The sequence below is a fragment of the Telopea speciosissima genome, chromosome 9 (assembly GCF_018873765.1).
Source record: "Telopea speciosissima isolate NSW1024214 ecotype Mountain lineage chromosome 9, Tspe_v1, whole genome shotgun sequence".
Taxonomy (NCBI): domain Eukaryota; kingdom Viridiplantae; phylum Streptophyta; class Magnoliopsida; order Proteales; family Proteaceae; genus Telopea; species Telopea speciosissima.
In genome coordinates, this window is record NC_057924.1 from 23,321,206 (window position 1) to 23,344,474 (window position 23,269).

The window sequence follows — 23,269 nt, forward strand, 5'->3', positions numbered from 1 at the left end:
GAATTGGGTGATAGAAGTCCAGTTTGTTGCCAAAAAGTGTTCAGGGCATAATAGTATGCAGTGAGGGAGTTTTCTCTTTGAGTAGTACTATGAACTAACGTTGTATCTCATAGATTTGGGCATAATTCCCTGCCTGAGGTTTAGTCTGTCTAATTGCGTCCCATAGCTCCTTGGCAGAATTTAGGACAACAAAGTTGGGACTGATAGAGGGCTCCATAGAGTTGAGCAAGAAGGACATATCCAACACATCATTGACTAACTAGTTGCTAGTAGTAGTAGGATCCGTGGGCTTGGGAGTATCTCCTGTGATGAGGCCAGAGAAATTGTGTCAACAAATTGTTAGAAGATATGCGCGGGACCAAGTAAGGTAGTTCTTGCCATTCAACTTGATAGGGCCAGGTTGAAGAGTATTAGGATGGCTAGGGAGACCAAAACTACCAAGTGGGCATACTTCAGTTGTGCTGGTGGAGGGAGCACCAGTGGAGGTAGCAGTAGTATTTTCATCAGCCATGGTATCCAAAAATGTAGGAATACCTCAAAGAAGAACACCAACACCCATTGAAACCAAACAAGCAATCAAGAGATATTATGGTGGAGTCGGGCGGCTACAGTGTCAGCGGCAGGGAGGCTGGTGGTGAGGCAAGGAGACCAGCTGTGTCGTGCATCGCCGGCGACGGGGAGGCCGACGCCAAGGGGCAACAACCAGGTGGGTTGCGGCGCCGGTGGTGGAGAGGCCGATGGTGAGGTGCGGCGACCAGGTGGGTCGCAGTGGAGAAAGGCAGCGACAGCGTTGGCGGTGGAGAGGCCGGAGGTGAAGCGCAACGAACAGGCGGGTCACGGCGGAGACAGGCAGTGATAGCACCGGAATTGGTGGCCGGTGGGAAGGCGCAACGACCAGGTGGGTCCTGGCCAACGAAGGCAGCGTCAGCAATCCAGAGGCAGAGAGACCGGCGTTTAAGTGCAGTGACCAAATAGGTCACGACAAGAGAAGGCAGCAGCAACGCAGGGAGGCGACCAGGTGGGTTGCAACTAGATGGCAGCAGGAGAGGGAGGCGACCAAGGGGTCGCAACAGAGCAGTAGTGGAGAAGCTTGTGGAGAGGCACATCAACTAAAGGAGTCACGATGGGAGAAGAGGCAACGGCAAGGCGGTGTACCCTATTCACCGGAGAAGATGATGGGCATGGTGAGGAGGCGCAATGGTTAGTAGGTTGGTGATGCATGGTTCGGGTCTAGTCTACCATGCTAGACGAGGATGCTAGGGCCCCCACAAGCAGCGACGGTGGTTGAAGTGAACAAAATTTCTAGGGTTTCGGGCTCTGATACCAAGTTCAGAATCAGAGGTTTAGGGAATGATTTGACTTGTCATTAATGACAGAGGTCCTCTTTATTTGTAATGAGATTACAACCCTAAAATGGCAAAAAGGTAAAAATAAATAAAACCCTAAAAGTAAGATGTTGATAACTTAACCACACGGATCTCAACCATATACTTTCTAAAACTGAAAATAGAAACTAAACTATGGCAGCATTTAATATTGTAGTCCAACTGTCCCTATGGGTCCCACACCACTGTTTGCGTGAACAGTTACTTTTTCTGAATTCTATTTTCGTCATCAGCATTCAAAGGGAATATTCAGTCCTACTTGTAATAGGACTTCGACTAACAGTCAATAGACTAGAAAATTGAAAACAGAATTGGAAAGGGAAAATTATCAATAGAACAATTCTAAAATCAGAAACATGATCAGCATTATAAGACCATCAAAATCAAACAATTCTTGTAAGAGTAGGATTTGCTCATCGTACTTTGTTCTCCTTTTTATACTTAATATATTTTACATATTGTTTATTTATAGCGTTTTATGCTTTAAAACTGTATTTTGCATGCATCCTTTGCATTCCTATGCGTTTCTTGACCATTTTTTTGTATCCTAGTGTATCTTGCGTCTCTCTAATACGATTTGATACATCTCTTAAAATCACCTTCTGATATGGTACCCGATACCGATACTTAAATCCTTGGGCCGAACACATATATAACCCAACTCAAACAAAACAAAGCATCGATAAAAGACAAAGACTAACTAAACTAGTAACAACCCATATTGGACCAAAAACACTTGTCCGGCCGGTTCCGTCTGGGTTTGTGTCTCAAAACCCGGTCATATTGGTCCATTCAGTCGAGTGCTACAGTGCTACTGAATCACAACACATAAATAAAACAAATGTAGCTAAGATGAGATGTTAAGATGGATGAGTGGAAAAACTGCAAAAGATAAATGAGAAGCAAAAAAATAAAAATAAAAATTAATGACTAAGGAGTAGCTCTCATAGAAGCTAAATTGAATGAGAGACGTTTGATGTGGGATGGACATTTACGATGGAGGTCTTTGAGGGCATTGGCATGGAGGAGTGATATGATTCAGATTAGAGAACCTACAAGAGTGAGGGATTGACCCAAAATCATTGGGAAGAAGTAGTGAGAAAAGTTATGAAGAGATTTGAGCTGGCTACAAATATGGCCTCAAATAGAGTTGAGGATCCATGTACCCGACCCCATTTGGTTTGGCAGAAGGCTTAGTTGATTTGAGTTGAGGTACACCAAAAACTACTCAGCCTTATCCCAACTAATGTGGTTGCCTACATGGATCCTTTCCCTCCAATCAGCTCTATTCGAGGTAATTTTTGATACAAGGCCTAATCTATGCATGCCTTTCCTCACCACTTCTCCTAAAGTCATTTTAGGTCTACCCCTTGTCCTTTTAGTTCCTTAAATCTGAATCAAATCACTCCTCCGTACTGGAGCATCCAATGGCCGAAGCTGAACATGGCCCTGCCATCTCAACGACTTTCTCGTAACTTATTGTGTATCGGAGCTACTCCCATATTAGCTGTAATATGATCATTCCTAACTTTATCCTTACTAATTTTTAGGTATTATTCTTATTTTGAACTAGTTCTACCAAAAGTGACATTCCTTTTATAATTGCATTTGCCATTGTTGCAGGAAACAAGCTTTTATGAATCCTAATTTAATTCTATCTATAGCGTGGACTAGCCAAATAATATGATGTATCTAGTGATAATTAACTAATTAATTCACCAATAATTGGTTCAGTATTTTAATTTTTATTTGATAGATTTCAACATTTTGCTTTATGTGAATTGAGAAATAGTGCATTTTTGTTGGTCAACAAAGTCTGTGCTTGTCCGCCATTGGTTTTTTTTCTGTTGATCAATATGTTGTGCAGTTTCTAACACTCTGCTTATGTTTTGCAGTTAAATTAATTGCAGTTTTATTGAACTAAGTGGCATCTTAATTAAAAGTGCTTCTTCTGGACTTTTTTGCGATTTGGGGACTAAATTCATTGAAGAATGGCAGATATGTCAAGTTTCTGGGGTCCTGTCACATCGACCACAGAGTGGTGTGAGAAGAATTATGTTTATTCTTCTTATATTGCCGAATTTTTTAACACCATGTCAAATGTCCCTTCCATTATCTTGGCACTAATTGGGCTTATAAATTCGTTGAGACAACGGTTTGAGAAGAGATTTAGTATTCTTCACATATCCAACATGATACTTGCCATTGGTAGTATGCTATTCCATGCCACATTACAAAATGTGTATGTATACTTCCTTGACTGGTCTTTATTGTTACTTTCATTCAAAGCATTTTTAGTGATGTCTTTATTCATGTGAAATGTAGATAGAGTATCATCCATTCATTCATATGAATTCAAAATTTTCTTTTTTTGGTGTTATCCATATCCCATCTTATTTATTTTGTTGCTTGTGATTTATTCCATCTTCTATTAAAAGTCTAAGTTGGATTCCCTATTTGAATGGAAAAATCAATTCTCTTCTTTGGCTCGTCTATGAATTTTTATTGGAAGTTCCTTGTCCTTAAAGCTTGTTTTTCACAATAAGTTTTGGATTGCAATTCAATAGAACAATGGTGAAAAGTACTGGATATATGGTACAGGTAAAATGAGAAGAAAATACAGTTGAAAGTGATGGTATACAATAGAGCGTGATTACAGACCTAGGTTTCCTGTTGATGGCTCCCAACAGGGAAGAACAATTTTTATGCCAAAAACAGAGAAAAATATTATGTCTGCTGGCACTTGTATTTGTAGATCCACCTCCAGTGACATAAGCAAAGGGGTCACATGCCAGAATGACCGACTTAAAACACAATTAACATAAATTGATCCAAAATACAACTTACAACAACTAGGCGTGATCCAGAACCCAACTTAAGACCCACATACAAGTTTTATTGATGCTGTATTAAACTATCGTGATAGTAAAGTAATACGAATAAATGAATAAATAGCCAAACCTATGGGTAAATTAATTACCCTCAATGTTTATTTTGCCCAGTTACCTTTTTTACTGATGTAATTAACTGGTACCATATGCACTGAAGTGGGACCACAGCTAAGTTTGCATATTTGGTACTTTGGATTTGGTTCCCAGACAGGGATAACTGGTCCATCCAAGAGATGCTTAATCCATTAATATACGTCCATTACCATACAAGATGTGAAACCTTATTGTATTTTGTGAAAGGTAAAAAAGACATGAACTGGGGGTATAGAAGGAGTTGGGAGTTTGGGCCCCCTGATTTCTGCCACACGGCATGTGAAGGGGGCAAATTGAACCCATTGAATGCAAAGAGGGAACCATGTGTCAGTTACAATTCAACTTTGGGATTTAATTCCATCGAATGTTCCACCATGTATTGCACATGTGTTGTATTTTAGAATATTTAAAATCATTGTGGATGAGTGGTTTTCAACTTCTACTTATCTTATTTTTACATATCCCAGTTTCTGTGTGGGTTAAAATTTGGCACATTGACAGGGGAGGCTTGAGCTTGCCTCTCATTGAAACTTAGGCCATCATCCTGGTATGTGGCGGATGTTGCTCCTATGTTGAGATGAGGTGTGGTACAGGTTCTGGACGTATCACAGCTGTGGTATTTTCTGTTAGATATATACCCCCGCTGTTCCTTCGAGCATTTAAATGATTGTCATTAATGCTTGAATGTCCAACTTTTTCTAAATTATTTTTCGAGTTTGTTCTCATTTCCCACACAGATTCCTTGTTTGCATTAGTTTGATGATGGGTAAAATGGGAAAGCTTCATACTTCAAATTCTTGAAATGGACTTGCATTTTGGAAGAGCTAAAATGCCTAAAGTGGACCATCTTTTGAGGAATGGATTATAAGATAATTTCATATTTATATGCATGTGTAATAGTTATTTTGGTAAGTTAATTGCCAAAGAATTACCTAGTTTTTGCAAGAATTAAATTTACTTGAGAGGAACCACCCTTTCAGGTAAGTTCTCCAGCTGTTGATAGTGGGGATCTGGGATCGAATTCAGCCTCATGTAGGGGGTTTGTTCTGGGGTACGAGTTAAACTCCCCCCCCCCACAACCAAAAAAAAAAAAAAAAAGAGGTTTACCCAAACTTCAGAAAAGTTAGCAAGTACTAATATTAAAAAATAGATTGGTTGTTAATTGTTATGATAGAATCACAATGGGTTGCTTCTTCAAATGATTCTGAAAGTACAATTGGAAATTGGAATGATTAAATTAAGATGTTACCCATATGTTGAAGGTCAGTATAGTTAGTGCAGGGTTCTAACTCATGTTGCACATGAATGTTGTAGACGGTGCATGTGTAATTCTAGCTGTGCTTTATGTAATCGCCTCACTTTCTGTTTTGGTTAGTCTCGACAGCAATACTCATAATTGTATGACTAAACCATTCTTGTTAGATGATTATTTTGTCACACTTGAAGATGACTTTTGGAATCTATTAGCAGACAACAGCAAAGTGATGAAACTCCAATGGTCTGGGAAATGCTTCTTTACATCTACATCCTTTACTCTCCGGATTGGCACTACAGGAGTACAATGCCCACCTTTCTATTTCTCTATGGTGCTGTCTTTGCCATTGTTCATTCACAGTTCCGGTTTGTCCTTGGCTTCAAGGTGCATTATGTGATCCTCTGCCTCATCTGCACCCCCCGGATGTACAAGTATTATATTTACACTGAAGATGTGGCTGCTAGGAGGCTTGCCAAGCTCTACGTTGGAACTCTATTTCTGGGCAGTATTTGTTGGTTGTGCGATCGGTTGTTCTGCAAGAAAATATCCCACTGGTACTTTAATCCACAAGGCCACGCATTGTGGCATGTTTTTATGGGATTCAACTCCTACTTTGCCAACACATTTTTGATGTTCTGTCGTGCTCAGCAACGGGGATGGGCTCCGAGGGTCGTCTACTTCTTGGGGTTCTTTCCTTATGTTAAGATCCAGAAGCCGAAGACCCAGTGAAAGTTGGTCATGAAGAATAGCTTCTCGTTTTTTGGTTGTACTTTCGATTTCCAAAGGTGAGCAAAAGTATGCTAGCAGTCACAGTTCCAGTTTCGTTCTTCTAAGTGGTTGTAAATGGTGATCAAAAACTGGTGATTGATCAGGGTCTCATTAAAGTCCTCTTAAAGTGTAAACCTAATGTGTGCTTGCAGTGTACCATATTTGTATGCATTTTTGTCTGACAAGGAAGAGATCAGGAGGATCTTGGTAGGTCCTTCTGTCTTGGACATTTAATTTCTTTTTCCAGTTCTTTAGAAATAGTACAAAGTCAGATAATTTGTTATTGATCATAGAAAATTGTTTGTCACTTGGAATCTTGATCCAAATGTTTGGAGAGTTTGCATAGAACTTGACTCAGCCTCATTTTGTTTGTTTCATTTCTTTCTCCCCCTCCCCTTGCTTCTCTTTTTATTGAAAATGGACATGGAATCCTTGTTACAGTATTGTGGCTTTTGCTTTTGCTTTCGCAGCTTAATTCACGGTTCCTACGTACGCTAAAGGAGTCGCAACCATCACATAGTTTAACAATGTTTCGGTGTTTGGACGTTCCAACCAACTTTTTGCATCTTATAACATGTGGAGTTTGATTGTATGAATGTAATACCCAACTTTGAATAGAAACAACACTTTTGCATCACCCCATGTAATTAGCCTGATAATGTGAATTGGGAGAATTAAGGTATGTAATGGCTCTAGCAAACCTATATGTGTAAATGTACATGTAACATTTATTAGGTGGTGGGGTGGGAAGGCCACAACAAGGGAATTTATGATATCTTTTAAATCCATAAAAAAAAATGGGGAAGAATGTTGCCGGGTCGTGTGGCCCCTGCATCTTTGGGGGTTGGGGGGGGGGGGGGGGCGCACGCAAGGTATTGATCCTGGCGATTTTCAGTTGTAGGGGTGGGGCGGTCATTTCATGTCTCTCCCCGTTCTACTCTTACTCCCTTCAAAGCCATCTCCTGCAACTTCCTGCTCCCCTCCCTGCCATTCCCCTGCAACTCTTTGCCCCACTTTTCCCACCTCCATCCCCCTGCAACTACCAGTAGCACCTCCTCTATCCGCCACTTCTTGACCCCACCCCACCTCTGCGACCACATCAGGAAAACTTCTAAGCTTGAGAGGACAAAGTTTGTCCAAGTGTACCAGCCCATTGTCCCTGAAATTTCCTTAGTGCAGATTATGATTAACAGAACAGAGACGATTGAAGTTGAGACTTTGATTCAGATGGAGCCTTAGAGATATCTGGTCCTCAAAATATTGGCTGCATACTAAGAAATCAATGGTGGACATAAACTGAAAAATAGTAGAGCAGCAGTGAAATTTGTAGAGATGCGTTGAAGGGGATGGTGAAAGACACAGATGAGAAGGGAAGAGACGATATTGTCTTCAAGGCAAGCGATTGAGGCCATTCTCTTGATCACTACTGAAAAATTCCAAATCTTTCTGTTCCAATGATTCCTTGGAATTCGATGACCTACATCAGATTCAGGGGGGGGGATGTAACCGATCCAATCGCTGATAGATGGCGGCCTGATATTTTTGAATTTTAAAAGGTAATTTTGAATTTTGAAAGGCCACCATCCACCAACCAATGGATCGATATTAATTCCACATCGTGGCCTGTGGGCTGAGCGTAGCACAATGGCAGCTCAAACCCAGACCGCAGAGGATCCAAATCTGCTATGAAATATTTCATCCTTTCCATTTGTTCACAAATACCCTCCTAGGTTTTATCATTTTCCAAAAGATCGTTTTAGATTCCATTTCTTTGGCTGTGAACCTGATGGAACCCTGTGAATCGTGTATTCTTAATGGAAAAAAATGTGAGTGAAAGTTCCCATTGAATCAAATTTGATCCCCGAATCTAAGAAATAACACTGTAACAGGAACATTTCTCCAATCCAGGTAGCAGTCCGGGCTCCTGAATACCGCTTAGCAGTTTTTAATAGAGTCCACGCGTCAAGCAAAGGGAAAGTAAAACCTAAATTCCGGATTCAACAGTTTTAATCATATATGTACTGAGCGGATGATCCACGTAAGCTCTCTGAAGTCTGAACTATTCAAAGAGAAGGATCAGGTCTTCCCTTAAAAATTTGCTTTCACCAGAACTGCCAAATCTTGTAGAACTAACTAACAAACTTTGTTACTTGGAATCCTCTCATCGTCTTTGCCGATTTTATTGCGACAGTAAACGTAGGCCATTTAAAAACCCAAGGAGATTAGGGCCATTAGGCCCCAAAAAGTGATAGTTGCCTAGTTTATTGCTTCACCCAGACTGAAAGCTAACCCCCATACCAATTGCTAAGCCTATTAAGGGGTGTCAAAGTTGGGGCTGAACCAGATAAACCGGATCAAACCAAATTGAAAGAACCCAATCCAAACCAAGCTGAAATCTTATTGGGCTGGTTTTGGTTTCGGGGATTACGACCCCAAAACTGAACTGAATCAAACAAAAAACGAAAGGACCCGAAACCAAACTGAAATCAACTCAAAACCTGGACCGAAATCGAAACCAAACCAATCTACCTCATTAAGAATCCAATAACAACCCAAATCCTATGAAAAATCATATATATATTTTTTCTATAGTTTATATAAATGAGAACCCAAAACCAAACCGAAACCGACACCAAACCAATCTATCCAATGATAACAATCCAAAACCCATTAAAAGTCAAAATTTTTTTTCTATAGTTTATATAAATATATTTTGAGATTAAAAATTCATATAAATGTGTATAGTAAACCGAACCCAAACTGGGTCAAAATGAGACTGACCCAATAACAAATTGATACAAGAAACCGATGTAAACCCAAAACTAAACCGAATCAAAACCAAACTTTTCTTATTGGATTGGTTTCGATGTCACCATTTCCACACCGAAACCGACTTAAACCGAACCCATCGAGTGTGAATTGTGAAGTTTGAACGGAACAGTTTCTGCTTTAATGGTAGTTAGTCTGCCCTTAAAAGTCAAAAGCATACATGACTATTAACTAAGTTGTTACGAACTCCTTTTGACTACCAAGTAGTTAAGTTAGGATACCGAAATATAGGCCCTCTTCTCTGAATTTTTATCCTATGCGGTTTTCTAGTGCCTCTCACAAGAAGAGGGTGGATCCCACCCGGGCAGAGTGTTCAGTCAGGTGCTCTGGGTGGGTCCCACACCCCTCTTGTGAGAGGTACTAGGGAACTGCATGGAACCGTAGACGACAACGATTCCTCTTCTCTTCTCCAAGCCATCCAACCCTAGTGTGCATGAACCGGTGTGTCTCTATCTGTGTCTTATATAAACCTAAGGTACTACAGAATTGCTAGTGTAGCTGCCTCACCTTTCTAAGCTTTACTGTTCTTATAATTTTACTACTTTGCCATGGCTTCAAGGTTGCTACGGCCATGTATCTGCGCAGTCATACTAAGTTTAAGTATTTGGGCTTCCCAAGCTATGTCCCGTCGGCTTCCCAAAACAATAACAATGTCTGAGATGCATAACAATTGGATGGATCGTTATGGGCGTAGCTACAAAGACGCCATTGAGAAGGAACAGCGTTTCAACATATTTGTGAATAATGTCAATTTCATTTCCTCCTTCAACACTGCCCACGCCAACCGATCTTACTACCTCAGCATCAACAAATTTGCAGACTTGACCAATGAAGAGTTCAGATCTTATCGTAACGGATTCAAGAGAAGAAATAGCTCTCAACCAAGGCTTAATGAATTCCAACATGGAAAGATGGAGATTGGGGAGGTACCACCATCAAGTGTGGATTGGAGAAAGAAAGGAGCTGTTACCCCTGTCAAAGACCAAGGCGATTGTGGTAATATTTGATATCAATTAAATTAATTCCTTTTAGGATGGAATTGTGACCAAGTGGTCACCGGTTCGAGTCTGGAAAAAGCCTCCTTATGAACAATTCGGATCCTCTACTGCTGAGCTGCCCCGTCCTGCCATGCTGTGCAAACACAATAGGGCGGGGCAGCTTGGCAGTAGAGGATCTGATCTCTTTATGACCCTCTCCCCAAAATCAAACTTTGTTTTTAATTAATTCTTTTTTAGGATGGAATTTTGGCATTAGTTTAAATTGCTGATTCAGAGTCTTCAATTTTCTAGAAATGTAAATGGATTAAATATGGATTTGATGTGATCGGATACAAATATTCTTATATGTATACGGATGCAAATTAAATTCAAAATTTTTACTATCCGTTTACATCCTGATATGTGTAATTACCTAGAACTTGAGGATATGATTCGGTCTCAATCATGGTTTTAGTGCATGATATCGGATCGAATATCGGTTACTTACAAAATCGATATGATACCGATATGGTATCAGCACAAATAGGTTGTATCGGACAAATTTACACCTGATTTTCCTAAAAAAATCAAGTTTTTTTTATTGTTTTATCCCTTCTCCGCACCGTTTCACCAATACAGTATCAGGATAAGTGACTTGCGATATCGATACATATCGCCTGATACAATACTAATACCTCATACTATGCTCTCAACTCATGTGTCTCATTTGTCTTAGCTTTTTCCCTGATTCTCTAGAACTCGTCAAATCTTCAAGAACCTTTAAGATCATTAGTTATTTAAATTTTTAATATTTGTTGATATCTAATAAGATTCCATAGATTTTTTTTTTTTCCCGAATTATCTGATTTCGGTTATGGATACCCTAAATAGATACAAATGCAAATCAAATTCGAAATTTCAACTATCAATTTAGATCCCTACAATTTTCTTTACAGGATGTTGCTGGGCATTCTCAGCGGTGGCTGCTCTGGAAGGGATTACAAAGCTCCAAACAGGAAAACTGATCTCTTTATCAGAACAAGAGCTGGTGGACTGTGACAACACCGAAAACAGCCAAGGCTGTGAAGGTGGTGTCATGGATGATGCCTTTCAATTCATACAAGACAATGGGGGACTTGCAACCGAAGCCAATTATCCCTACCAGGGTATCGATGGAACTTGCAACACTGCCGCACAAAACTCGAATGCAGCTAAAATCAGTGGCTATGAAGATGTGCCGGCTAACAATGAGGCAGCCCTATTGCAGGCTGTGGCCAAGCAACCAGTCTCCGTCGGCATTGATGCCAGTGGACAAGACTTTCAGTTCTACTCAGGCGGCGTTTTTAATGGAGATTGTGATACGAATTTGGACCATGGGGTCACGGCAGTAGGGTATGGGGAGACAGATGATGGGACTAAGTATTGGTTGGTGAAGAACTCCTGGGGCACCGATTGGGGTGAGGATGGCTACATAAGGATGCAAAGAGATATAGATGCCCTGGAAGGCCTTTGTGGTATTACCATGGAAGCCTCCTACCCAATAGCCTAGAATTAAGAATTCAAGTCATAGGACCATATAAAAGTGCTAGAGAGTAGAGAGTAGAGAGTAAAGATGCCTTTAGTCTTCATTATATATGCTGTATTCCTCAGATCGATTTCCTTAAAATATTTTTTTTTATTTTTTGCCATGTTTTTCTTTGGGAAAAAGAATGCCACCTGGTCGTGCCACACACACCCTCCTTGCGCCTTGACATAGGGGCATACGAAATAACCGCCACACCCCTAATCATTTCCCGAGTTTTAGGGGGTGCGGCGGTTATTTTGCACACCCCTGTGTCAGGACTCAGGGGGTGGGCCTGGGCTGTGCGATCGGGTGACTTTTTTTTTTTTTTTTTCTTTTTTCTCTCATTCGTGTTATGGTCTTTTCCCTGTTTTATCAGCGGCAACTTGTACAAATTTAAGCATTAAAGTTTCTTTTTTAGGGTAATAAATAAGAAATGGGAAAAAGATCTCTACTTGTGTGGTGTTTCCTACGCCCTCTTATAGGGCACCGTGATATGACGCTTCTGCTCCTTGTGTAGATACCTAAGCGTGCTTCCCCATTGACCCAAATACTTGTGTGGAGAGCATGCGACCAAGTAGAGATGTCTTATACCAAAAAATCAATAGAATGTGGATAAAGGCCAATGAATTACAAGTTTCAAAAATCCATTGAGTGTGGATAAAAGGCCAATCAGTCCATCTCGGTGAGGACATGCCTTTCTTTGCTAGAGAGTCAGCTAGGCCAAATGATTTAACGCAGCTGATTTTCCTGCCACTTAAACTTTTGTGTTTTTTTGGTAGTAATGAGAATTGTAACTCATGACCTCTTAATTGTGGAGTCCAGCTCAGGTCGCTCCTTGGGAGTTGGCCTCCACTTAAATGGAATCCATGGGACCACTTGATGGCAGTGGATTCCATCTGAGTAGAGGCCAGCTCCCGAGGAACGACCTTGTACGAGGAGCTGAGCTCAACTCTTAATTGTGGGGTGTTGGTCTTTGTGAATTATTCTACATCATTGGGAGAAAAGAAATAAAGAAGATGTGAAACGACTCCAATTATGAGGTGCCTCTCACATTTATCATTCTTTTTGTCCTTATAATATCCCACATCTTGGATTTATTGTTTATTAATATTATAATCTTATTGTCGATAGGTTGATTATAAATGGAGGAGGAGGCCGATTCGGATGATTTATGCTTATAGAGTATATGGCTATTATATGGTAATGTAAAATTGCTAATGTTGAATTAAGGGCTGTTATTCACGTAACAAGGGTGGATTACATTTGGAAAAATAACAAAATGATGAAAAGACCAATACACAATAAGCAATTGGACATTGAAGGATCAATTAGGGAGGCAATTTAGGCATTTCATTTTCTTTTATTAAAATCTCATGATTATATCTTAAATTAACATTTAAAATGGTATTTCTATCTGATAACAAAACAATTAATTTGAGTTGCAATAGCAATCTCGGTTGTGTAATTCCATTGATCTATGGAGTGTAATATATACAAGAGATAAAATCAATCTAATTCTATAACTATTCCTATATACAAGGAAACAAATAAATACAAGAATAGAAAGGATAAATACAAGGAGATATAGATGGTAATGCACAGTTGGAGATAAGATTTCCATGACCCCATAAGGTGTCATGCTAAGACTCCCCCTCAAGTTGGAGCATGGAGATTTCGAACGCCCAACTTGGATAATAGAAGACGAAACTGATCGCGGCCAAGCGGTTTGGTAAATAAATCTGCCAATTGTGTGCCGGTGGTAATCTTCATGGGCTTGATGAGACCCTGTTGGAATTTCTCACAAACAAGGTGGCAGTCAATTTCTATGTGTTTTGTACGCTCATGGAAGATAGGGTTGGCCGCAATGTGTAGAGCTGTTTGGTTGTCACAATATAAAGGCACAGGCGCCATGGGTGGGATACCCAGATCGCAGAGAAGAGAACTCAGCCAAGTAAGCTCACAAGTAGCCACTGCCATGGCTCGATATTCTGCCTCGGCCGAAGATCGAGAGATGGTGTGTTGCTTCTTGGTCTTCCATGAGATTAAACTGTTGCCCAAAAAAATGCAATAGCCAGTGGTGGAGCGCTGAGTCATGGGGCAGCTAGCCCCAATCGGAGTCGCAATATGCACGTAACTCAAGTGTAGAATTACAAGAGAAGTGAAGACCTTACCCAATAGTAGCCTTCAGGTAACGAAGAAGCCGATGGGCGGCATCAAGATGGGTCTGCCGGGGTTGATTCATGAATTGACTCAGGATATTCACAGCACGGGTGATATCGGGGCGGGTAACTGTTAAATAGATCAAACGACCCACCAATCACTGATAAGAGGATGGATCGGAAAGAAGAGTACCCAATTCATTGTCAACCTTTAAATTCTGTTCCATGGGAGTGTCCATAGGGCAGGTACCAAGAAGACCACAATCTTTCAAAATGTCAAGTGTATATTTGCGTTGATTGAGGGTGAGGCCATTGGTTGAACGGACAACCTGAATGCCAAGAAAGTACTTGAGGGTGCCAAGATCTTTAATGTGAAAACGGGCATGTAACATAGCCTTGACTTCTTCAATCAGGCTAATTTTTGACCATGTAATAACCAAATCATCAACATAGAGGATGATGAACACCGAAGCCACACCACGATTGAGATAAAATAAAGAATGGTTGGACTCAGAGTGACGAAATCCGAAATCGCAGAGGGCAGTGGAGAATTTAGAGTACCATTGACGAGAGGCTTGCTTGAGCCCATAAAGTGATTTATGTAGGCGGCAAACCAAGGTCTCCCCCTTTCGCCTATAAACTAGAGGGGGCAGCATATAAACTTCTTCATCAAGGTCACCCTGAAGAAATGCATTATGAACATCCATTTGTTGAAGGGACCAACCACGAACAGTGACAATTGCTAAAAGAACACGCACAGTGACTAACTTGGACACCGGTGCAAAGGTGTCATGAAATTCGATGCCTTCGACTTGTGTGTAGCCCTTGGCTACCAAGCGCGCTTTGTAGCGCTCAACCGATCCATCAGAATTTCTCTTAATTTTATAAACCTATTTGGAGCCAATAGCCTTCTTGCCAGTAGGTAAAGGGACAATAGACCAAGTCTGATTCCGAGTCAGTGCCTCAATTTCTGATTTCATTGCATCACGCCAGGCTTGGTGCCGCATAGCCTCTGTAAAGGTAGATGGTTCTGTATCACTGTTTAAGAAGGTATGAAAAGCAAATGGGGAGGGTAAATCTGAAATAATTAAAAAATGCAGAAAGAGGGTAAAGTGTACCTAAATCAACATTCGGCGAGGATTGTTGAGACAAGGTAAGCGAACACTCATAGTCCTCCAAGCGTCGTGGAGGTTGGTGAGTACGTAAGGAGCGTCGAAGAGGGACCTCAACCGGAGGGGGCGGTGGGGAAACGGGTAAAGGAGCTTTGGTAGGAGTAGGGGTAGGTGGGGTAATGGGTTCAGTGGGGGTAGTGGGAACTGGCCCTAGAGCGGGTTCTGGGGGTTGAAATGGAGCAGGCTCAGAATCGAGTTGGGTTATGGGGAGGGGTAGAACCGGGGAACCTGGAATGGGGTGTTGTGAAATGGAAAAAGGAAAAATATGTTCGTGGAAGGATACATCAGGTGAAACATATAACTTCTTGGAGACTAAGTCATAAATGCGATAGCCTTTCTGGCCATGTGGGTAACCCATAAAAACAGCTGGTGACACTCGCTTATCAAACTTATGTTGAATGGAATTATTTTTCCCAAAACACAAACATCCAAAAAAGCAGAGGTGGGAAAGGATGGGGGGTTTCCCATGCAAAATTTCAAACGGGGTTTTGTTTTGGAGCACATGGATGGGGAGGCGGTTGATCAAATAAGCCGTAGTGAGAATGCATTCTCCCAAAAAATGGATGGGCAAATGGGATTGAAACCATAATGCCCGGGCAATGTCAAGTAAATGGCGATGTTTGCATTCCACGACCCCATTTTGTTGAGGGGTGGATACACAACTGGATTGATGAATAACACCCTTGGAGGCCAAAAAAGAAATGGTAGGTTGATTAAAAAATTCCTTGCCATTGTCAAACTTGAGACACTTAATATGTGAATGAAATTGTGTTTCAACCATAGCAAAAAAATGCAAAATGAGAGCATTCACATCAGATTAAGAAGACATCAAATAGACCCAAGTACTGCGAGAATAATCATCAACAATAGTAAGAAAAAAACGAGCACCAGATAAAGAAGTAGTGTGATAGGGTCCCCACACATCCAAATGAATTAAATCAAAACAGAAGTTGTAATTGAATTGTACTTAAAGAAAAAGGCAATCTAACTTGTTTAGCCAAAGGGCAAATGGTGCAAGTGCACTTATTGGAAAAAGTAATAGCATAATGTAACAGGTTTAAGGGAGCTACAGTGGCGGTGCCAGGATGGCCCAGATGCCAATGCCAGAGATCAAAGTGAGCACCAGGTGAAGCAGCCGAAACAAAAGGGGAAGATGGTGGTGACTGGAGAAAGTAGAGCCCTCCATGGTGCTTACCCGTCGCAATAATTCTCTTCGATTGTTGGTCCTGGATAGCACAAGAATCAGCAAAAAAAATTACAAAACAATTGGAAGTAGTTGTGAGTTTAGAGATAGAGAGTAGGTTAAAACGAAAGGTAGGGACATGTAAGACATGATCAAGAATAATGTCAGGAAATAAATTCACACAACCATAATGGGTAACAGGGACGGTAGAACCATCAGGTAAAGAAATAGGAGAAGAATTGGAAGCAATATGTAAGGTTGAAAATAAAGATTTATCAAAAACAATATGATCTGTAGCACCAGAGTCCAAAATAGATGTAGTGAAACAGAACTGCTAACCAGCAAGGTTAACCAATGGATGATTACCAGAAGGGATTAGGCTAAGGAGCTGCTGAATCTGATCCGCCGTGAGAAATGAAGCGGAAGAGGAAATGACAGCAGTGGTAGAGGCAGCAACATGGTGGGGAAGAGACCCAGAGGCACCAGAGGAATCAGACCCAGTAGGATAATTGTCACCATCGAGTAGAGGAATCACCAAGGAGGATCCAGGCTGGTCACTGGAATGAAGAAAATAAGGAGAAGACATCGGCAAGATGGCCGAAGCCGGCATAGTGGAGGAATCCGAAGCACCGGCAGTAGCCATGAAAAAAACACCAGAATCGATCAAGAATCCTGGACGAATGATACCATGATAAGAAGACAATTAATTTGAGTTGCAATAGCAATCTCGGTTGTGTATTTCCATTGATCTATGGAGTGTAATATATACAAGAGATAAAATCAATCTAATCCTATAACTATTCCTATATACAAGGAAACAAATAAATACAAGAATAGAAAGGATAAATACAAGGAGATATAGATGGTAATGCACAGTTGGAGATAAGATTTCCATGACCCCATGAGGTGTCATGCTAAGACTATCCTTTCACAACATTCATCTGCTAACATTAGAAGAAGACAACCAACCCATCATCCTCTCGCTACCATCCAAATTGCCGCTGTAACTATCCATTTTCTTCTTATTATTTTCTTGTTTCCCAACGAAACAAGAGAGATCTTCATGAGCAGCAGCCAGCAGGTAAGCCCCTTACCTCGACTGCCTTCCTCTATTTCTTCTCTAATCTGAAACCTAATTGCCCTTTGTGATGCCCTAGTCGTAGGGTTGAGAGTTGTGATTAAATGGGTTCTTTTTTTATTTTATTTTCTGGGCTCAGGTTGCAAGAAATAGTCTATCAATGATTCTGGCAGCTCGACAGAAATAGTGGCGGATTCATCTCGACCGAGGAGTTCTTATCTGTTCTGATGCTGTCAATCCTCTCTCTCAGGTTGCTCATTAGTTTAAATTTTTGTTCAATGTGTCTTCTATTCTACAAATCAAGTGCATCTTAATTAAATGAGATAAAAATTCTGGGTTTTGGATGACTTTGTTTTCTGTAGAGATTGCTGACATGGTCAAGTCATTGGACTCTGCAACTGAAGTACGAAATCAGAATCTCTCTCTCACTCTCTCTCTCAACGGAAAGCCTATAGTCAGACTGTCTCTCATGTATGACAGTATACTTTTCATTCTCCAAATAAGATGTCTTGTAATATTTATCCGATGTATGAGAGATCAGAAATCTCTGAGGAATTAGTTGCCTAGGTACACCTCGCCTGGATCTCCCCAACCAATGGAGCATCTGATGATGCCTCTATTTCTGAGTATTCCACATCTATCCATTTCAGAAACAAATCTGAATAAAAATTCAGAGCTACACAGTTGCTCTTTGATGCTTCATGCATGAGCTCCTCTTTTGTTCTTCACTTCTCTTTGTGCATGTTTATCTAGATATGATTATGGGCTCTGTGATTCTATTTCATATTGACTAGTTATTTCTTTTTTGGTGGTAATTTAGTAGTTATTTCAAGAATATGTATTTTGATATCTTCTTGAGCTTTGCTGGTTTGGTATTTGAGGGCATTTAACTTTAGCTTATACCCTTTTGGTATCTCTTTCACCTTTGGTGCATACTCATCTTATTGGATGGTATCAAATTGAAATTGGATCTATTACGGTGAAATTCATCCTGGCGCTTACTCGGTCGAGCAGACCTGCACAACAAATAACACAGACAACAGAGTGCCGGCCTGAGCTGGTTAGTACACTCCGATGCCCAAGTTTTACTTCTACAACAGATAAAAGCTCAAATCCAAAGAGTAGGAAATGAGTGAATGAATCTTTTACCTGGAATCGGCGTTGCTATTTATAGGGTTGAGATAGTAAACCTGTATATTGTTTCCTCATTCATGGTCGGTAGGAAAGGTCTAGCATAAGTGTAGGTGCCTTTCTCTGGTTGCGACACTTGTTGGGTAGGAGGTCATGAGGAAAGCATGACCATAACCAGTTCAGAGTCTGGTTAGGTAGCCTTAGCTGTATAGGTAAAGCTCCTCTGCCGTTCTAGATCGTTTCTACTTGGATAAATAGGTTGAGAATCGGTCTTGATTGTTTGGTCAACTCTGAAGTTGGATTTGAGACAATTTCCCTGGTTACTATTGTTGAGGTTATGGTGTCTTGACTTCTGATGATGGACTGTTGTGTGGATCCTCCGGGGGCAGCGGATCAGCCCCAGAGGAAAGTTTTTAAAGGACTATATGGGTATTTTGGTAAATTTCCTGTATAGGGTTTTGCTATAAACTTGTAGCGAGAGTTCTTTCTTTGTAATAAAAAATTTGAGAGAGGCGTGAGGAACGAGCGACTGTAACCCTAGTTTCCATTGATAGTGAAACATATCTCATCTCACCATGGACGTAGGCTATCTTGCCGAACCACGTAAATCCTTGTGCGCATTGTGTGATTGTGTTTGCTTTTATTTCCATTCTTCTCTTCATTGTGTTAGGTTTTACAACTACTGTTAATTTGGTCCGTTCGTAGCATGCGGTTGGTTGCTCTATGGTTCGACCATTCGAACCGAGTCATTTACCCAATATGGAGTCTAAGACGTGTTACGTAATTATTGGTCGTGTAGATCTATGGTACATATAAGCCCCCCACTCTTACGAGATAAGATTAGATCACCAGAGTAAAATCAGGTCGAGTCGCCTTCATTTCCTTGGTGAGCTCGAGCTAAACCTATCAAATCAGGCATGTCTTTCGCAATTAATGCATGTCTGTACCACCTCGGGAAGGCAGAACATTAGCTATCAGGTTGCTCTATTGGTTTTTGACACATGGAGCATGTCACCATGTTTCCTCGGATACGCAAACCATCGCCTCATTTTTGCCGTTGACCCAAATTAATCTAGACCGTTAGAACATTTCATCTTCCCGTTCTCAAATCCTATAAATAAGAGGTCATTTTCATTCAATTTTCATCACAACATTCTCTTGAGAGCTCGTCTTCTTTCTCCGTGTTATCTCTTCAACTTTTCTCCTCGGTTTGGTGCTCTCCTCAGTTCGGTCCTCAACTGATCTCTCAAAGAACCAAACCACTAGTATGTTTTCCTTACCTACTTAACTATGACATCGGATGCCTTTGACGGGGAAGAGTATAAACTCCCTCTTGTGAAGGGTGATATAGACGGTTTTAGCGATGGGAGAGATCCCAAGAGTGGATCTACTGCCTCAGGCTCCTCCAAGGGAATTTCTAGTGAAGATGGGGAAGTAGTGTCTAGGTCTAAGTCTAGGTCTAAATCTAGGTCTAGTTAGGGAATCACTCCTGGTGGTGACTTACTGGTTGTTGGATCTGACCCTAAAATCGCTGAAGTGAATCACTTTTAGGCTTCTTATTGCTTTCCCATTATCTTCTAATAGGAAAGCCCTCAAAAGTCTCGCTAGTCAATACAGTAGATATCACTTTGACTCCAATGGTCTCTTCCAGCAGTGTTGCTATATAGGGTTGGGTTGTCGTGAAGGAAGGTAGATTCTGGAACCAAAACCAAGGATCCTTGGTGAACACCAAAGTAGTAGGATTGTGGTGGCTAATGAGTCATTCTATTTGAGGAAGGAGACTTCTCCTATTAACCATGCACATACAGTTCCTTGTTTGGAAAGGGTGAACGGATCCTCAGCTCTGGAGATTATAGAGGGTTGTGTGGGGTAAAATGGCATGCCTGGAAGGACCAGGTTGAGTCAGTGTGAGACCTCTACACCTGAGGAAGTAACTAGTGAGGGATCTTCTGGGGATGTCACTATAGGGGGTGATAATAGGGCCTTAGAGCTGGTTTCTATTGACCGTTAGGATAGAAGGAGAAGCGCTAATGCTGCTTCAACCTTGGTTGAGATTGTTGTGCAAAGGGAGATTTGTTTAAACATGATTGAAAATAAAAGTTGAAAGAATCAATACATAAACCATATGATTGAGTAATTTGAAATACTATGTTGCAGTAGAAAAACTACAATGGCGGTTATACGACTTGCGGACGTCGGAGACATGCAAGATTAAAAAAGAATACACCAGAGAAGACCGGAGGTGGACTCTAGGGGAACTCTCCGATGCCTAAGTCAGTTTTCTGGAAATTATGAAGAATCACAGAGTGAAATCACATAGCTTAGAGTTTTTTCCATATTTTCTCTAGTGAGGCTCTATTTATAGTGCATTACCTTACGACGTGAGGCAGTGGTAAGAGTCCCTCTTTATATCGTCATCTTTCCCAAATTAGTAGTTTCCTTTTGGGAGACAAAGTGGATGCAGAAAATTATTCTTGCGCCAAACTTCTATATACAGAGGTCATGGGGAGTTTCCCTTTCTTATTTGGGAATTGAATTCCTAACATGTCGACCCTTCTCAGGTTGCTAAGATACTATGGAAACGGTCTCCTACTCCGAGTTGGATACAATTAGTAAGTACCAGATTCAAAGTTGGCTTCTATTTTCAGGGATTATGACTCGGTGGAAATGGTCCATGTGTTACATTGTGAATGGTTGGTTCATTTTACCCGTATCAGAGGCCCTCCACTCCCACGGCTCAGATATGAGCTACGAGAGTAGTTTTTTGCAGATCGTCAAGTATGAGCTGCATATGTGCCGCTCCTATCTCTATGTCATCCCATGCATTTTGTTATGCCATAAGGCAGGAGTTGAAGAGATTATTGCTGTCTTAAGAACTCACAAAGCTTTCAGAGGAAGCCATTGGAGCCTTTCAAATTATAGGTTTTCAGTTTCATGCCTGTCATTTCCACCCGCTTCCATTACTTCTCGGGGAGGCAAAGGGATACTGACATCATCATGATCCCGTAAAATTCAGAATTGCTTAATCTAGACTATAAGTGAGGATGCATACAGGCCTTGAATAGCTTATATAACGGGACCTTTGGCTTTACTTTCAAGCTTTTATTCCTACATTTTGTCTTGGCAGTTTTTTTCATTCTTTGCACTTATCTTCTTCGAAGGTAGTATTAAGAGAGTATCATGCCCCATTTCCAGCGTTCTTCCTAAGTTGATCCAATCAGTAAGTATTTCTCTTCTACCCTTGTTTTCTGGAATGTTCGGATCTGTTGGGCACTGGCTAAAGATGATCCCATTATGTCCATGACATGAGTTTGAAGAGTTTAGAACCTGATTTTGAGAGAACCCCTTTTACCTTTTGTTTGCTCTATTGGGAGCCATAAAGTTTGGATAGTTAAAAATCCTAGCCCCACCATAGGAGAGAAACCCTCTATGAAGTACCCTAAAGTGGACGGCAGTGGTCACCGCATACTGATTTGAAACGTTGGATCTCCTATTAGGTTAACCCTGGCTGCTAGGTCATCTGTGTAAGTTGGACACTTAAGGTGGACTTCCCCCGTGTGAGTTCTATTCCTATTAGGAATAAATATGGGAAGGGGCTGATTATATACTCCTAATTTCAGCCCCCTAACTATAATTGCAATCTTGCAACATTGAGTTCTCTCTCTCTCACTCTCAATTTTGTTCTCTAAATTACTAGTGTGTTTTCTGTGAGATTCCATCAATTCCCAAGGATTTGCAGTGTGGAGTTCTTCACAGAGAAGCCTTTCAAGATATTCAAGAAGCAGACCTAATGATCGTGGTGCTCGAAACCAAAAGTTTGGTTCTAGATCTCTTCCGTTGTGTTCCCATCTCCGTTCAGGTAAAACCTGAACTATACCCATGGGATTCTAGATTTGTTTATAGTTTGCTTTGCCCAGATTGTAAGGGCCAAGTTCTACATGCTATATCAATCCCTACATCTTTTGATGAGACAATAATAGGTGAAGCTATGGCCATCCGTGCTTCTTGTTTGGAAGCAATCTTAGAAGGGTTTGATCATGTGCTCCTGGAGTTTGACAACAAATGCGTGATCTCTTGTCTGCAAAGAGGAATTTCAACTTCTCCTATACATTTACGAACCATTCTGGAGTATATAGTTCAACTTTCTGAGTGTTTTGAAACTTGTATTTTCAAGTATATTCCAAGGGAGAATAACAGGTTGGCTGACTCTCTGACAAGGAAAGCCCTATCGATGACGTGTCTGATGGTTTGGCCTATTTTTGATCCATGGTTTTTGGATTTATGTCTTGAGCCATGAGCTTTCACGTTATCTAAATAAAGTGCTATTACCAACAAAAAAATAGTCATATTTGCTTTGATCTCAAACTGAGGTGTTACCAATTGTGGTCGTCTTGGGTTTGGGTTAACCAATAATTGAAGCGAACTTAACTAATATATCACCAAGAAAGGGAATAAGAACGCTGCCTATCGTGTGGATCCTGCCCTAGATATAGGAGCCTGCCTAGGACTGTAACATGGTTGGGTTGGGCCTGGCTTCTTAAAATCCCATCCCAACTTTGAGCCCCTGGGACCAGCCCGACCCTGACTCAGGGCCTAAAAAATCCAACTGTAATACCCGTGCCCAAAATACAGGGGTAATTTAGACTTTTCACTTTATGTGCAGAATCTGTACCTGTGGTGGACCAATGAAGGGTGGAATTTTTGGTTGATTAGCACACTAGAGTATACCTTACTAGTATTTTATTAGTGTAGCATATGCTTGTTTATTTATTTTTCCGTTTATG

General features: G+C 40.9%; 2 protein-coding genes across 2 annotated transcripts; both read left to right on the forward strand.

The window, feature by feature from the left end:
- The first annotated feature begins 3,273 nt into the window (after positions 1-3,273).
- Positions 3,274-6,740, forward strand: LOC122640985 (alkaline ceramidase-like). Its single transcript, XM_043834291.1, has 2 exons — positions 3,274-3,627; positions 5,840-6,740. The coding sequence occupies exons 1-2, from the start codon at positions 3,377-3,379 to the stop codon at positions 6,351-6,353; spliced, it is 765 nt and encodes a 254-aa protein (XP_043690226.1). The 5' UTR covers positions 3,274-3,376; the 3' UTR covers positions 6,354-6,740.
- Positions 6,741-9,856: 3,116 nt separating this feature from the next.
- Positions 9,857-11,747, forward strand: LOC122640986 (senescence-specific cysteine protease SAG12-like). Its single transcript, XM_043834292.1, has 2 exons — positions 9,857-10,217; positions 11,155-11,747. Exons 1-2 carry the CDS (start codon positions 9,872-9,874, stop codon positions 11,745-11,747), a joined length of 939 nt encoding a protein of 312 aa, XP_043690227.1. The 5' UTR covers positions 9,857-9,871.
- Positions 11,748-23,269: the final 11,522 nt, after the last annotated feature.